General features: G+C 42.5%; 1 protein-coding gene across 5 annotated transcripts in view; it reads left to right on the forward strand.

The window, feature by feature from the left end:
- LOC138582142 (zinc finger protein 154-like) overlaps positions 1-15,291 on the forward strand; it is a 210,961-nt gene that overhangs the window by 66,508 nt on the left and 129,162 nt on the right. For 4 of the 5 annotated variants that reach the window (XM_069653164.1, XM_069653161.1, XM_069653159.1 and 1 more), the window contains one exon: positions 8,942-9,052. The exons of the other annotated variant lie outside the window; for it this stretch is intronic. In XM_069653164.1, coding sequence (XP_069509265.1) covers positions 8,942-9,052 — 111 coding nt within the window. The remainder of the gene's footprint in view (positions 1-8,941; positions 9,053-15,291) is intronic. 5 annotated transcript variants of the gene reach the window in all.

Raw genomic sequence — 15,291 nt, forward strand, 5'->3', positions numbered from 1 at the left:
TCAACGCAGGTGGGCGTCTCGTGCCAGAAGGACGGAAAAGAATGCTATCGCGTCGGGGTCACCAATGAGAGTGAGAGGCCCTCAGCCCTGCTGGCAAATCACCCAACAGAGTCAATAAAGGTACATCCCAGGAGGGAATAAGACCAAGACCAAGTGAGAGTACGATTAAAGGCTTTTATCTAAAGGCAGGGCAAACAGAATCTACTCTGCTCATGCCGAGAGCGCTCTGCAGGAAACATGTTACAAATTACTTTTATACAGCTTTATCGTCATCGAATGAAGGGAAGGCCTAAGGGGCACAGAGTCAGTCGGGATTGGACACTAAATGTAGGCACCTATAGGTGCTATATGGTCGGCGATGGCTGATTGGTCCACAGGCACGTGACAAGATGAAGTGGTGCGTAGGGTCAAACATTCAGCTGGGCTCATTGGTCCGGCATCAGTTCTTGATTCTCTGACATCCTGCCTTGGCAACGTTTGCCCTTGTAGCCACACATTCTCATCCATTCAGACTTTTGACCTGTTCGTCCGGCAGCAAGGCCAGTAGTTTGCACTTGTGAAAACAAGGCTCTGAAGCGAGCTTATTCATTACTGGGCATACATTTTATGTCCCTATCAAACGTATCACTCTCCTGGTCAAACATATTCAAATGCTAGGTCAGGGGTAGGGGTTATGGGGTCAATGTTTGGTCGGGGGTGTTCATTCAATATTGACAAGGGGAAGGTTGGACTATATAGCTTTGATGACCGGGTTACAAAAGATACATTTCATTCTAAACATGCACTTCCTTGGAGGTGGCTTAAGGGTTTGAATGTCCAGACACCAGGGTGATCAGAGACGAGCTGAGGCCCCCTTTACAGTTTAGTCCCACACTACATAATGGCTGGAAGCCTTTCTAATTACACTTAACAGATTACTTTTTAGCATGTGGCTGGCTGGTTTACATTTGAGTCAAATAGGCTTGGGACATACTTTTATCTCTATACAACTGGGGGGGTAAGGGGAGGGAAGGAGGGAGGGAGAGAGAGAGAGAGAGAGAGAGAGAGAGACACTTCTATATTGTACCTTTTTGACATCATACATGTAATTACATTCAGAGGTAGCATTGTGTGAGCATGCACAGATCTATATTTCATTACCCATTGTAATATTAGAGTTAGTAGTGTGAACGTTTCAGCATTATAAGTCGACATTTATTCTGCTTTCAATATAGCAGATTAGCATAGGAACTTCCAGTTACACACGTGTATGTATTTACATTGCTTACTCATAAGCCTTCTTAGGTTATCAGCAGGTTTATATAATTTTGCACAAGATGAGAAGGCATGTTTACTTTTATACAAGTCAAAGGGAAGATAGGTTCACTGGTTTAAGGTTCCTTTTGATTGTTGACTTTGCTCTAGGGTGCACAGGGATTATGTTTTTATGGCCAGGGTCTGTGGGGTGCGGGGCAGGTTTACAGAGACAGATAGCCCTTGCTCTGGCCCTCGTTCTGGGCCGCATCTGAATCAATGAAGGGAGTCGGACGGCAAGTGATACAGTGTGGATTTTGTTGCATTCTTGCTGCCAGCCTTCTCACGGGAACCAAGTAGTTATGTGGGTGGCAGAGGGGAGGAGGTGGGGGGAGAGTCACGCTTGTTGTACGCGCTTGGCGGGGATGGCTGCAGGCTGGAGTGAGACCTAAATAGCCTTTTGCTATTTGAAAATTGAGTCTGTGAGTTACAAAATGGAGTCGTTCGTAACCCTGGTTTTGCTATACAAGGGTGTACGTGGGGGTATTGCAGCACCCAGAGATATTCCTGTACGAAAGGATTCATGGTTCCCGAAGGTGTTCCCGCATGAGTGCCCCAGAGCCGGGGCCCTGGACCTGAAGCAGCCATGCTGGGTCCACCCGGGAAGCATAGGAATAAGGGGGGAGGGGTCTCAACCCTCCTTCCAGTCATATGGTTGACCCAAATTGTGAAACCTAAATGAACTAAACATGCCAAGAATATAGATGGTTCACTAACAAAAAAAACAATGTTTCTGACAATATGAATCTTGAGTGGCAAACACTAATGGGGAGATGGGAGAGGAAGAAGAGTTTGCATACCACAAAAAGGCCACAGAAGAGCACTGTAGTGGAATCTTACTTCGTTGAAAAGTGATTCATTGGGTCAACCCATGTAAAATAAACAGGCCATTTAGCAAGGGTACAAACACAGACCAGTGTTTTCTAGTACACAAGGGGAAAACCTGCTGCTAAAAACCGGAAAGGATGGAACAACCTTCTAGAACCAGTCACAGAAACGAATTTGTATGAAATGGATGTGAGTATTACTGTTTTAGCAACACTAAAACAGCTTTTCATATTGTCTATTGTCGGGCAAGTGGACCCATGTCATCTGACACCTTAACCAGTCCTAGCTTTATTGCCAGCAGTACTTTACATGCTGCGAGAAAGTACACACTTATTGATGAGAAAGTCTACACTACAAGACTGCAAAAGGGGTTTGGTTGTAAAGCAAGGACTGGCTGGAAGGTGGCCACTTTGCAGATTCGATTATTACTTGCCAAGTATTTTCTTCATGCAAAATTAGGTGGTTTAAGCATTAAACCATAAACAGGATATGTATGTGCATACAGCAATCACAAAAATGTAACCAGGAGCGACAAGCACTACTACGAAGTTTGGTTAATGAACATTTCACAAGCATTTAACACTGATGTTCTTAAGTTTCTTCTTCTTCTGTACGTGACTTAATTTTGCGTATGTTCTATACTTTGACATTGAACTGTCGGCGAAAGAGGAAGGAAGAAATTCCATAGGCACATTAAACTTTTACTAGGGATGCAAAATTAAAAGTCATGTATTAAGATGTTCTGAAACAATAGCACTGGCTTTTAGAAAATAAGTTATGGACTGGAAGATAACATCTGCATGGCTTCCACAGCAGTCCTTGCATGATCAGCATTGTATTAGTAAACCTTGGCAAGCAGTCAGTGCCATTAATTTAACACCATTAGATTTTAGCCTTAATGATGAAACTTTTAATTCGTTTTCAATAATTGTTTGTGTTAGGTGTATATGTGATGTTATTATGTACTGTCTGTAATGCTTTTATGTACGTTTTTGTAATTTAAAATGTATTTGTAAAAAGTTCTTATGCACTAAAATACAATAAAGAAGAGAAATAATTCTAAATCAATAATAGATTATGTGATTGTCTCCCGAAACCTCTTTCAAGATTGTGAAGAACTCAAGGTGGAAGAGGTGGCGGAAAGCGATCACAGTACACTAGGCTTAAAGTTTATGGTGAATTCTGTTAGGGAGCCTGGGTTGTATCAAATGGAATTAGAAGTAAACCAGGGGAAAAATTGTCTTTTGCGATACAGCAGGAATGGTAGGGGTCTGAATGGAAAGCTGGAAAGGATGATACCCATACAAATTATTTTGATGAAAACACTCTACTCTGTAAATGAGAGCTAGGGAGCAAAATAAGGCTCTTAAATCCACAGTGAAAGGCAGGATGATTTCCTAAGAGAGAAAAGGGTCCTAATGACAGCTTACCAGAGATGGAACAGATCAAATAGGTTACTCCCATATCAGCGTCGGGGAGAAGAGATGTTGGAATCCCTCATTACTAAAAAAAAAATCCCAATTACTGGTCACTTATGAACAGGGGGAAAAGCATTTCAATGTTCGGGACGGAGTAATTGCGTGACAGAGGAGGTATGGTGCACCTATTTAGGAGGGCTTTTCAATCATCAGCAGTTGGAAGATGCTACCCCTTATTTGAAGAGCCCCTGGTTGAGGTGTGGTACGAGAGAAGAGATTAGAGAACAGATCCTCTGAGCCTGCAGCTCGAGAGCAGCTGACCCAAATGGTATCTCCAATTATGTACTGAAACAGAATGCTGACGACTGGTCGACAGTACTCTTTGAACTGTTTGCTAACTGCTTTGAGACAGAAACATGCCCCCCCAGTTGGAAATCGGCGGTGGTGGTAACGATTTTTAAGAGGGGCGATCAGACGACTCTGAAAAGCTATCGTTTTATCGCCCTGTTGTACGCGGATAGTAAAAGATTTGCAGGTGTTGTCTTGATGGAGCTGGAAAAATTGGCAAATGAGAACAATATACTCCCCTCTCTATTCCCCCCCTCCTGCTTCCCCCCTCCCCTCCCTATTCTTTCCCCTAACTATCTCCCCCCCTCTCCTGCCTCCCCCCTCTCACCCTCCTCCTTGCCTCCTCCTACCATTCTTCACCACTCCCCTCCTATCCACTCCCCCCCTTTCCCTACCTATCTACCTATCCCCCTCAGTTAATTGCTCTTATCACTGTTTTGTTGATTGATTCATAATGCATTTGCTTCAACTGTTATATTGTTTGTTTATGTATTATGTTGTTCAATTCTACAGCGCTTTGGCGTAAGGCGCTTAATAAATCAATAAATACAAATAAATACAAATAAAGCCAGATTGGTTTTAGGAGAGGTGTGTCCTCTACTCTAAATGGCTGTATATTGAAATCTATCAGAGACAATGCCAGGTACGGGTACATCACCCCTTTGTACGTGGCACTGATAGACTTTAGTAAGGCTTTTGACATGGTGAATAGAACCCTACTATGGGAAAAGTTTAAATAACTGGGGTATTCCACCTGGTTTGATAGCAATTTTTATTTATCTACATGCCGAGACCAATATAGTGGTGAGACTTGATGGTGCTGGTAACTTGTCCAAGAAAATATCTTCTAGCCGAGGAGTGAGGTAAGGATGCATTTTTGCACCTTTTCTATTTAATATATATCTGGCAGATATTAATAACCATCTAGACAGTGCTGCATTTGTGAGTCCTAAAGTGGGATCACAAAGGGTGTGCTGGTTGGCCTATGCAGATGACATCCTCCTTATGGACTTGACTCAGAAAGGAATCCAACATCTGCTTGATGCCATAAGCAGTTATGCCTTGGCTAATGAGTTAATCATTAATCCCACTAAAACCAATATCATCAGGATGTGTTAACAAAAACGGAATGAGCCTGTATGATAAATGGACTCTGGAATCAGTAAGCATTAAGCCCACACTTGAAACTTAACATCTGGGCTTTAGATTAACAGCACATCCTAATGGGCTTCAACTAAAAAAAAAGCTGGGAGAGAAACTAGATCAACTTAAGGCACAACTGAAAAATATAAAAACTAAATACTGCAAGTTCTCATTGAAACCCATGCTTAGATTTTATAAGGGTAAATCATTCCAACAATTATGGACTTGACATTGATTCCCAGGCTTGGGATCTCGATTGGGACTACTGGGAGGGACGAGTCTGGAAAAGAGCCCTGACTCTGCCGCTTTCATTGCCCATAGTACCATTGCAGTATGGATTAGGCCTAAAATCACCAAGGCCAAGTTTTAAGTGGAGAATTTTACAGCTATATAGGTCGATTAAATGGCCTTAAGACAATACGCTGTACGTGGATTTAGCCCAGGAAAATGAACAAGGGTCCAGTCATTTTCTTAAAAAATTGAAGACTAAGGCAGAGTTAATTCTCTTCCGAATACAAAGATCCATCATTGATTTAAACCTTAATCAAAAGGAATGTAAACAATCCCTAACTGTCATGGATCGGATTATGACCGTTGTAAAGACTGGAGGGGGGGTCTGTACTTCTGCTCTCTATATGGTGGAGGAGAGGCACAGAGGACCCCAGCCAAGATTCTCTATTGTTGGTAGCAATGGACGAGCAATCGAGGCCTAGCTTCTCAGGAGGTGATGCAGGCTGGTTCTTAAGTACAGTGTAGTCCCCGAGCCCCCACAAAGGAATGTCCACACGCTGTATTAATTAAAACACATACTTTATATAATTTATTTCCAGGTTCTGTACACAATCACAATAACTCACTTTGTGCTCAGTAAATCTACAATGGCAAATATATACAGTTCTAAGTGGTACCACAATTATTATCAGATTTCAATAAAGTGCATCAACTGTACTCTGGTTAAATGTCACACACATCAATTAATAAAGCTATCCAACAATAGACATAGGAGGAAAGCAGTTGGTTTAGAACAATTGGCAGAATACTGGCCCCGTTACCTAGACACAATTCTGTGTGGAGATCCCCCCCCACCTGGGCAACCTGTAAAATAAAGATATATCACAAGCCCAGTCCATATATTGTTCTATAAGTCTTATTTCCTTCTATAATGTTTCTTCCACCCCAATGTACCTGGAATAGCCCAGTTCGACGACTAGTCATCGCCCGATCCTTCTTGAGCGGCTCTCTTTAAAGCGGGAGCCACAGATCGTCGAGATCCCTCGTTGAAAGTGAACTCGGCGTCGAGGTGGCAGTTTCGGTCCCAGGGGTGCTCGTCGATGATGGAGCGAAGACGTCCTGCAAGGAAGAGGCGTGCGGGGCACCTCGATTTCGATAGTTCAGGACCGCAAAGAGATTGTGAAGAACTGTGGCCCAGCAAGGGCGTCGAGGAGTCCGGCGTCTCTACGGTCTTTGGGTGGTGGGAAACCCACCTGCGGATGCTCGTCGATGCGTCGATAGCCTGGCCTTTTCTGGCCAGATAAGGCGGACGGCAGTGTGGACGAGCCCGTCCGTGAATCAAAAGCCTTAGGCAAAGGAGCATGCGGCTCCCGTCATCGATGGCACAGCGTCAATCGGTCCACTTTTCTGGGCAACACAGCTTCGACGGGCCTCCAGCGGTTATGCGATCCTGCAAACCCTTTTCGACGGCGGTGGACAGAATGTCCGGTGCTTATCTTCGTTCTCCTCTGCGGTCCCCGTCTCCGGTCGGCAGCCTGTCGAGCATCTGACTTCCAGGGCGCTTCGGCGAAGGTTAGCGGTGCTTGATGGTCCCTCAGAGCATGGGAAGAGGGCACCTAACCAGGTACTCTCTTGGATCAGTCTCAACGGCTTTCAGCTTTCCGATTTCGGTGAAGGGAGACTGCAGTCAACCTTCTTCTTCAGGTTCGGCTTCGAGATTCAGCTTCAGTTTCAATGTTAGTTTCAACTCCAGCTTCTCTACGATTACTAGCAGTAAGAGGCCCCCAGATATACTAGTTGATCTCCCATTCATTCTGCTGGGTCACACTCAGGCAACCAATCACTCAGAGGGGCATTCAGCAGTCAGTCAGCCAATCAGGCATACAGTGCATTCAGGCCATACTCTTCCCTCTCAGACACTCACAACAAGGAATGTGTATTGGGACAAGTACCCAGCCATTCAACACTACACACTGCATTCATACCAGATTGAGGGAGGGCTGTCTCCGTCTTTGTGTCAAACACCAGATACCAGACATCCACAACAAGAAGAGCATATTGGTCTCACACTCCATTCACCCAGGTCCCACCCACAGGGTGTACCCACAACATACAGTCACTGGGAAGACTCCAGCCAGTGTGGCCTGGACTTCACAACAACACCATATATGGAACTTTCACCCAACAGCCAGTCAGGGGGAAGGGACAGAGTCAGGGCTTCCCAGGACTTTGGGAAAACAAGGTAACAGGCAACAGAAAGCAAGAGGCCACAGGGGCCATCTTGTTTTTTCTATCAGGAATCAACTGATTCCAATGGCAGGGCCTGGTTATCCCAAAATAGGTGGATACTCGGAGCACCTGTCAAATTCAGCATGGAGCTGCCACCAGCCCATACCCTGCTCTGTGGGTCACACACAGGTGCCCAAAAACATACACTAGGGGCACAGGGTTGTACCCCCACCCATGGGTGCCATAAGGGGATCCCATGGGTCTGTACACCAAACCAAAAACAGGAAGAGCTGCACTGCCAGGAGTCCCACATGGACTTCTGTTCAGAAAACAATACAGAACACAAATGAAAAAGGTCTACAGGACAAGGGCAGGGAGGCCCTGTCCCTCCAATGCATTTCCAGCATCACAACCGTTGACTCAGTGAGAACCTTAAAATTACATATGAAACCATCAATTTTAGACAAAAACCTTGGTCTACTACCTCGTTATCTTGTACAGTTCCCGGATAGTAGAGGGCGAGATGCCATGCTGAGATTCCGCCTAAATCTATTGCCCTCATGTGAAACCCTGGCAAGTAGGCGACTGAATGGATTAACAAGTAATTTCTGTCCTCTTTGCAATCTGAGTGTAAACCAGTCTCTATATCACATGATGAGTTAATGTGCAGGAACTCCAGACCAGAGGGTTCAAAGCATTTCTAGATTCGTGGATTGGCCAGGCTGGTTAAACTTTAGACATTTTTGGCACCACTTATTCTCAGGGCACGAAATATTTTTATCTATGGAATTGTATAAATTGCTGAAAATGTTAAAACTTTATGAAGACCGACCTTGGGGATTAGTAGGCTGAAAACTGAAATTCAGAATAATGGAGTTGTAAGGACTGCATCTTTTAAATTGTAAAGTGCCCAAGTCAATTATTTGTGCCACAATATTAAATGCAAAAATTAAAAAATTGACATTGAAGGTGTTTAAACTAGATGTAGAAAGACATTGCTTATAAATCAAGTGGCTGAAGGCACACTGGTTTAAAACATATTTACTACACCAGGGGCTGATTTATAGCTGCAATTACTTTTCAGTAGACCACATAATAATAATAATGGCTACCAAATAAACTGCATTGTTCGATGTTACTCTATGGTAGTTACCTCAAAGATATCCTAGGGATTTGTTTTGGCGAGGAGGGGTGGCTAGAGGGTGGGGAATTGCAAGGCACTGCGGGGGATGGCCATTGGGTGAGTAAAAATCCAAGCAACATCCACATACTGTGCCCCCCTCATCAAATCCATTTTCCCACCTATCTACTCCTATGCCAATCGTTTTTTGGTGTGCCAAGAGCGCCATGCGCCAGCTAATAGTAAAAAAAACTAGAAACGGTAAAATGAGAACTTCGTTATTCAAAGACTTGTGAAATAATGTTTTTATTATGCGTTCTTTTATTAACAGGTCCACTTATTGCAACTACTGTATGCTCATTAAGAGCGAAAGAATCACAAGAGCTTGCCCACATGGACATCCTATATAATGACAACAGGCCTGCTGGTAATTGGTCCTCTGGTAAGTGAGAATTGTGATAGCTGCAAAATGACAGTATTATTCCTGGAAGAAAAGAGACTTTAGGTCCTCCCTGAAGTGAAGATAGGAGGGTGGACATTTTTTAAGTCGTACGGTTATGTTCCTAAAGTCAACAAGCACCCACATACATGTGGTCACATAGACACTTGCTCACCTCAGGGGAGAAACAACCAGGCACATAAATACTGACTAGCAGTCACATGAGCACAGTCAAATGTATGTGCACACACAATAGCAATGGCAAACTCTCACATGTAACTACCTCTCAAACAGGCCCAGATATGTGCAGACACCTCCAGCCACGTTTTCTGGCTGCCACAAACACAGATGTAAGCGGTTGCTTGTCGATTTACTTAGAGACAAACGCAAGAACAGATTCACGTTGCATATATTGTCGGGGACGGCAAAAAACTCCAATGGAGAATTGAGAAGGGATTGGTGGCTGAATATTGTAGGCACAACAAACAGAATGACCTCCTAAAGAACCTTTAATATAGTTTTAATGGTGGTTTTGCAACAGGTGTTCTGGCTGGTAATGTCCAGTGGCCTGGAGTAATGTCCCAAGCAAAATGAGGCTTTATTGCTAAGGGGAACTGCCCTTTACTACGCCTGTAGGGCCTGCTACAACAGCCATTATCACTGTTGGTACCCATGAAAAGGTGAAAAAACAACCGGCTGAAAAAAGAAACACCATGTGGGGCACTTCAAATGCGGTTAGTAGGCAGTGTGGATTGGAGCTGGGGAGGCAGAAGGCTGGCCTTGGATGGCCAGAACAGAAAAAGAAAGATGGGTGGCGATTGACAAAGTCTTGACTCCTTCATTGATGCCACTGTCGGACTGAGGGGTTGGAGGAGAACCAGAGAAATGAAAGCAGCTGGACTGAAGGCAGCCGTATAATACAAGTTCAGCTGCCAAGAGAGGTGATGAGACCACTGGCAGCGGTACTTGTGGTGAGCCACTCAGAAGGCTTGGTGTGAACGTGCACCTGCATTCCAAACCATCCGATTGGCTCAACTACATCTCCAAGGTGCTAATGTACCTTTTAATGATCTTCGGAGGGGAAAGTAGAGTGCAAAGTGGTCTGTAGAAGTCGCAGTATCTTTTTTCTTTCTACTACTGGAGGTGTGTCCTAATATCCTGAGCAGTTGACTTTCCATCTTTAAGGCCCATTCTGGAGGCGGAAAGTGGAGTGGAAAGTTGTCCGTAGTGGTCAGCAGGGGACAGCATTGACAGCGGTTAAAAATCAGGTTGGTGACACTTCACGTTTGAATTCCTCCCCAAACCAGCTCGATTAAATCACAACCCCTCAAACACACGTCGCACAATTATCTACTGTGGTGCGGTGCTGTCTATTCTTCCTCCGCTCGTAACTCTCTGCAATACCTCATTATATTGCTACCATTTGTAGTACAATTGATTGATGTAAGGAGTGAAAGAAAGAGGAACCTGAGGAAACACTCTCTCCTGCCATTCCTATCCATTGAGAACTGTGAAGATCTAATCTCAATTGCCAGTGAATAAAGCATTCAAAATAAATGAGACCCACAGGTGACTAAGCGCTTTCTTTGCGAAATAGCCCAAAACTTCAAAACAGCTTTAATAACCGCAAGTTAGTATAACGATACAAACAAATTAAACAATTAAACATTGCAATTGCAAGGAGGACTCCTGTTAACTATAGAACGCGCTGAGGAAATCTATAAATTATAAAACGTAACTGTTGGACTGGTCTCCCGGAGCCATCTGAAGATAAAACATGGTGACTGTGGGGTATTAACCCTTGGAGCCGTGGATAAGGTGTCCACAGTGACTGTGGGGTATTAACCCTTTGAGCCGTGGATAAGGGGCCCATGGTGACTGCAGGGTATTAACACTTTGAGCCGTAGAAAAATCACAAAAAGCAGACAGTGACTGCAGGGCTTATGCCCTTTGAGCCATGAGAACGCTGTGCACAGTGACTGTGGGGTAAGGACCCTTTGAACCGTGTGAGATCCAGGAACTAATTCATACAGTCAGCAAATTCTTGCTCCCACATTAAGAACAATCGGAGTAAACAAACGAGAAACAAGATTCTAATTAAAAAAAATGGTGAAGCCCAAGTAATATATACAACTTGAGAAGTGGAGCATTAATAGATGACTTACGAGCACCCGAACTTGAAAATGGGACTTGGAGTCACCGAGAGCAATCAAAGCTAAAAACTCCACAAAATAAAGAGGCGACTAATCAATGGTCGAGTGACACTTTGGAAATCCAAGAGACAGAACCTCAAAATGATCTAAGAGTAAGACAGGCACTGGAAGATCCTCCATCGTCATTCTGGGCCAAAGGACTGTAATATACAATAACTGCAAAAAACATTAAACAAAAAATAAACAAATGCTTCAAAAATAAAAGATGGAGCACTGGTGACGTAGACTCAGTAGAGCTCTATGAAACATTGCCATTAGCAGTGGCAAGACACCCTTTCGTTGAGAATGACATATACACAACAGTAAACGTAGGAAAGGATCAAGAAAACATAGAACATGATCCCAGTGAAAACATAAACAAAAAATCGATAATTGACAGTGCATCTGTAGTACATGAGGTGACGCTGGAAAATTGCACTGATTAATTCTCCTAATCAAATCATATGCACAACCTGGAATCAATCGGATGTGACGCTTCTCACTCTGAACTTTGTGTTAACTTCATTAGTTAATGTATTTGAATTGTTGAGGGTCTGAAGTACAATCACACTCATGAACATTGTTGGAATGGACTACAGATATGCATAATTGTGAATCTGAGATAGTAGGTCTGAAATCAGTTATTAATACATCTCTGGTGCATGATTCAAAAGCGATGCATAATATTATCATGAACCAGGATGTCAAAATTGACGAATTGCAGACCCTAGGGACTGACTCATTCATTCATGTAGAAAACTTAATAATAGAAAAAGCTCCTACGACAAAGACAGAAACTAACAGAGAAGGGACAGTGACCATCATGAACAAGAAAGTAAAGATCTTCTAGATGACACTCACCCTTCCAATTCAATGGTGGAATAATTTGAGACTCACCAACGTAGTAGAAAGTACAGAAATAAGTGAGGAGGAAGATCCCCAACTAGAAGAAATAGTCCCTGTGAGCAAAATTTCAATAGCATCATTTGACACACCAAAGAATTCACAACAGAAAAAAACCCCGAAAAAATGTGCCCAAAGATTTAACCGTCCCAACTCCATCACAGGGGAGAGAACCTTATCAAAAAAATAAGAAAGGGCATAAAATAAAATAATGTGATAAAAACACCATTTGTAAGCTCACTTAAGATCTCAGAGATTGAAGATACAAAAAAACAGGGTAAGGAAATAATAAAAATAAAAAACAAAATGAGCCAGTAATAAAGACAAGTTCACCTATCAACTTGTGGTTGGGGGGGGCTTATTCCGCCGTGATCACCTGTAAACAAAGAGGCAGTCATAAAATGTATACTGCATCACAGTTATGTCATCAAATATTACTGAATTAGAGCCTATATTTTACAAATGTAAAAAATATCAATCCATAGTAAATACCTCGCACTCTCAGCAAGATTCTAATGAGTAATAATGAAATGAAGACAAGAAGAAATGATAAAGGAAACCATGTAGACTCATTAGAAGATGTCAGAGGAAAACAAGATCTAGTGGAACGGGACTCAATCTTCCAACAATGCAAAAATCAAGTCACTAAGCAAAGAACATCAAAAATAAAGAGAATAAACCAAACTACCGTAGAGAATGCCGAGCCAAGTATAGTAGGGACCCAGGCATTTCCAAGCTCCAAAGTAATTCAAACTCCAGGAAGCCACTCTACGATGACTAGTAATGCACTAGACAACCAAAAATTATCTGCTTCTCAAGAATCCCTAAAAATAAGGACTCCAATTCCATCTCTACAGCCTTATGCAATTCCTAGAATATGTCTACATCAGTATAGGAGGTAAAATTACACAAAACCTCAGAACAGAAGTAGAATTGTGGCAATAATCTAGTCATCTTTTAAGAAACATGGCTGATGGACAACATTAAATTAGATGGCTTTTTAACAATAGAACAAATGGTTAAAGCAGGGTCACTGGGAAGACCATCAGGAGGCCTAATGATATCAGCAAAGAGCTCTTCATGTTTAGATCTTGAACCTATTACAACAGATTGTCATGGTCTTCAAGCTGCCAGACTGAAGTACCAATTCAGACATAATAATCATCAATGTCTACTGGAACCCTGCGAAAATTCAACTAATTCGTTTTTTAGAAGCCCTATCAGATTAACTCTCAAAAGTTGCATGATAAGTATACTACAGCAAATATAGTGAAACTTGGAGATTTAAACTCACAATGTATCCCAGTACTTGATAAGATCACAGGCAAATTACTGAAAAAAATAACAAGAAATGGAAGAAAATGGGCTCAATTTCTAAAACATCAAAATTTAAGAATAGTGAATGGCAGTGTAAAGGGTGATACCCTGGCGAATATCACCTGGTCGAGGGCTGAAAGTCTATTTTGGACTATGTTTTTCTATCAGAAGCCCTATTTGAATGTTGCAAATATTTCTCCATTTTAAGAGGAGGGACAAGCGACCATAAACAGACTTCAGCAAACTAAAATTAGGAAAATCTCATCATAGACAGCAACATCTTGAGGTCCTCGAAGTAAATAATGTCAGAAATAGAGTCCAAAAAATTCAAACAAAATGGAAGATTATTAAATAATAAGCTCTGCAATCTTTTGAACAATGATAGAGAAGGAACTCAATAACAAAATGCTTACCCCAGACAATTTTAATACTTCTTTATGACACAACCGCCTAATACCTTACAAGGAACTTAGTCCAAAAAACATGCACACAAGTTTGTCGAAATAATATGGACCAAGAAAAAAGAACTGCGGAAAGCCATCATCAATTTAAAATATTTAAATCTCCCAATAGAAAACAAAGCATAAGAACAAACAAAGCTCAGAAATGAGCATAGAAACTGGTTTAGAGCCCATAAGATTCTACAGGTCCAGAGGGACGGAGAGCAGATGTTAAATACTCTAATAATAAAAACATAATTTCTTGGAATTATTGAACAACATGAATAATCCCCTGAAACAAACTGCATTCGAAATACAGTCAGAGACCAGAGTCCTGAATGAATCAAGGAACTACCACCAGCACCTTGGAACTTGAAACTAGACAAAGATTTAGTGAAAGATCTAATTAAAAGATCTTCATCCTCGCGAGTGGCAAGCCCTAAAGGGCGTACTAATGCAATTTTAAAAGTGGATGTAGATTTATGGGGTACAATATTATTGCACATGTTTGAAATGTGCCTGGTTTATAAGACCATCCCAGATTCATGGGAGACTGTAATTATCATCCCCATGTTTAAGCAAGGAGATTGTGATGATCCTTCAAACTACCGTCCAATTACACTGCTTGACGTTGATGGTAAGATATTTGCATCAGTGGACCTCTGAGATCTAGAGGAATGGATCAGGGAAAACAAAATTCTAAGCAGATTGCAGACAGGATTTCAAAAAGGGTTATCTACCACCCTTAATGGTCTGGCTATGTCGATCATCTCGTGTCAGACATGGGTAAAAAAAGGTTGCCCATTATATGGCGCCTGGCTGGACTTATCTCAGGCCTTCGATACCATCAATAGAAGAAGAGTTTGGGCTAAACCAGCCTCTTGTGGAATTCCAAGACGATTATTATCGTTAATCCAGACCTTCTATAAAGAACTAATGTCCATCTCCCCAGAACAAACAGGCCCCAAACAGAGATGGGAAAAAGCACTCGCAGATACGATCGATGAAGAGGACTGGGCCTTTATCCTACGACAGACGCAAAAAGTGTCTTTAAACACGAGATACAAACTCATTCATTTCAACTTTGTCCACCAAACATACCACACAACAGCAAGAATACACAGACACCAACCAACGCTATCAGCAGCTTGTGAGAGCTGCGGGAAGACCCCAGCAGACTTCCTGCACTTAGTTTGGGAGTGCAAGGCAATCAACCATTTCTGGAGAGAGGTTCTAAAAAAAAACTCACCGATAGTAAGGGAGCAACTCGACCACTGTCCTACAGTAACACTCCTGGGGTGTACCAGGAACCTACCAAACTCGATGTCGGATAGCCATGGCTTAGGGGAGGGGTCCACCGCCCACTGCGCAAAAATGGTTACAGGACATT

Source organism: Ambystoma mexicanum, chromosome 3q (genome assembly GCF_040938575.1).
Source record: "Ambystoma mexicanum isolate Mex_15411 chromosome 3q, UKY_AmexF1_1, whole genome shotgun sequence".
Classification (NCBI taxonomy): Eukaryota; Metazoa; Chordata; class Amphibia; order Caudata; family Ambystomatidae; genus Ambystoma; species Ambystoma mexicanum.